The 209-nt window shown below is 78.0% G+C and overlaps 1 protein-coding gene across 1 annotated transcript in view; it reads left to right on the top strand.

The window, feature by feature from the left end:
* The first annotated feature begins 27 nt into the window (after nucleotides 1–27).
* DDX11 (DEAD/H (Asp-Glu-Ala-Asp/His) box helicase 11) overlaps nucleotides 28–209 on the top strand; it is an 18,494-nt gene continuing 18,312 nt past the window's right edge. The window contains exon 1 of the mRNA XM_010566343.1: nucleotides 28–174. Coding sequence (XP_010564645.1) covers nucleotides 28–174 — 147 coding nt within the window. The remainder of the gene's footprint in view (nucleotides 175–209) is intronic.

Raw genomic sequence — 209 nt, 5'->3', positions numbered from 1 at the left:
AGCGGGGCGGCGGCGGCGGCGGGCGGGATGGAAAGCGGGGCGGCGGCGGGCCCTGAGGGGGGCCGGTTCCCCTTCCCCTACACGCCCTACCTCATCCAGGAGCGGTTCATGGCGGCGCTGTACGGCGCGCTGGAGGCTGGCCGCGTCGGGATCTTCGAGAGCCCCACGGGCACGGTGAGGCGGGACGGCGGCAGCCGCGGCCCGGGAGG

The sequence above is a fragment of the Haliaeetus leucocephalus genome, unplaced genomic scaffold, assembly GCF_000737465.1.
Source record: "Haliaeetus leucocephalus isolate CR32 unplaced genomic scaffold, Haliaeetus_leucocephalus-4.0 Scaffold206, whole genome shotgun sequence".
NCBI classification, from domain to species: Eukaryota; Metazoa; Chordata; class Aves; order Accipitriformes; family Accipitridae; genus Haliaeetus; species Haliaeetus leucocephalus.
The sequence above is the reverse complement of the archived record's forward strand: the minus strand, read 5'-3'. Positions and strand labels throughout refer to the sequence as shown.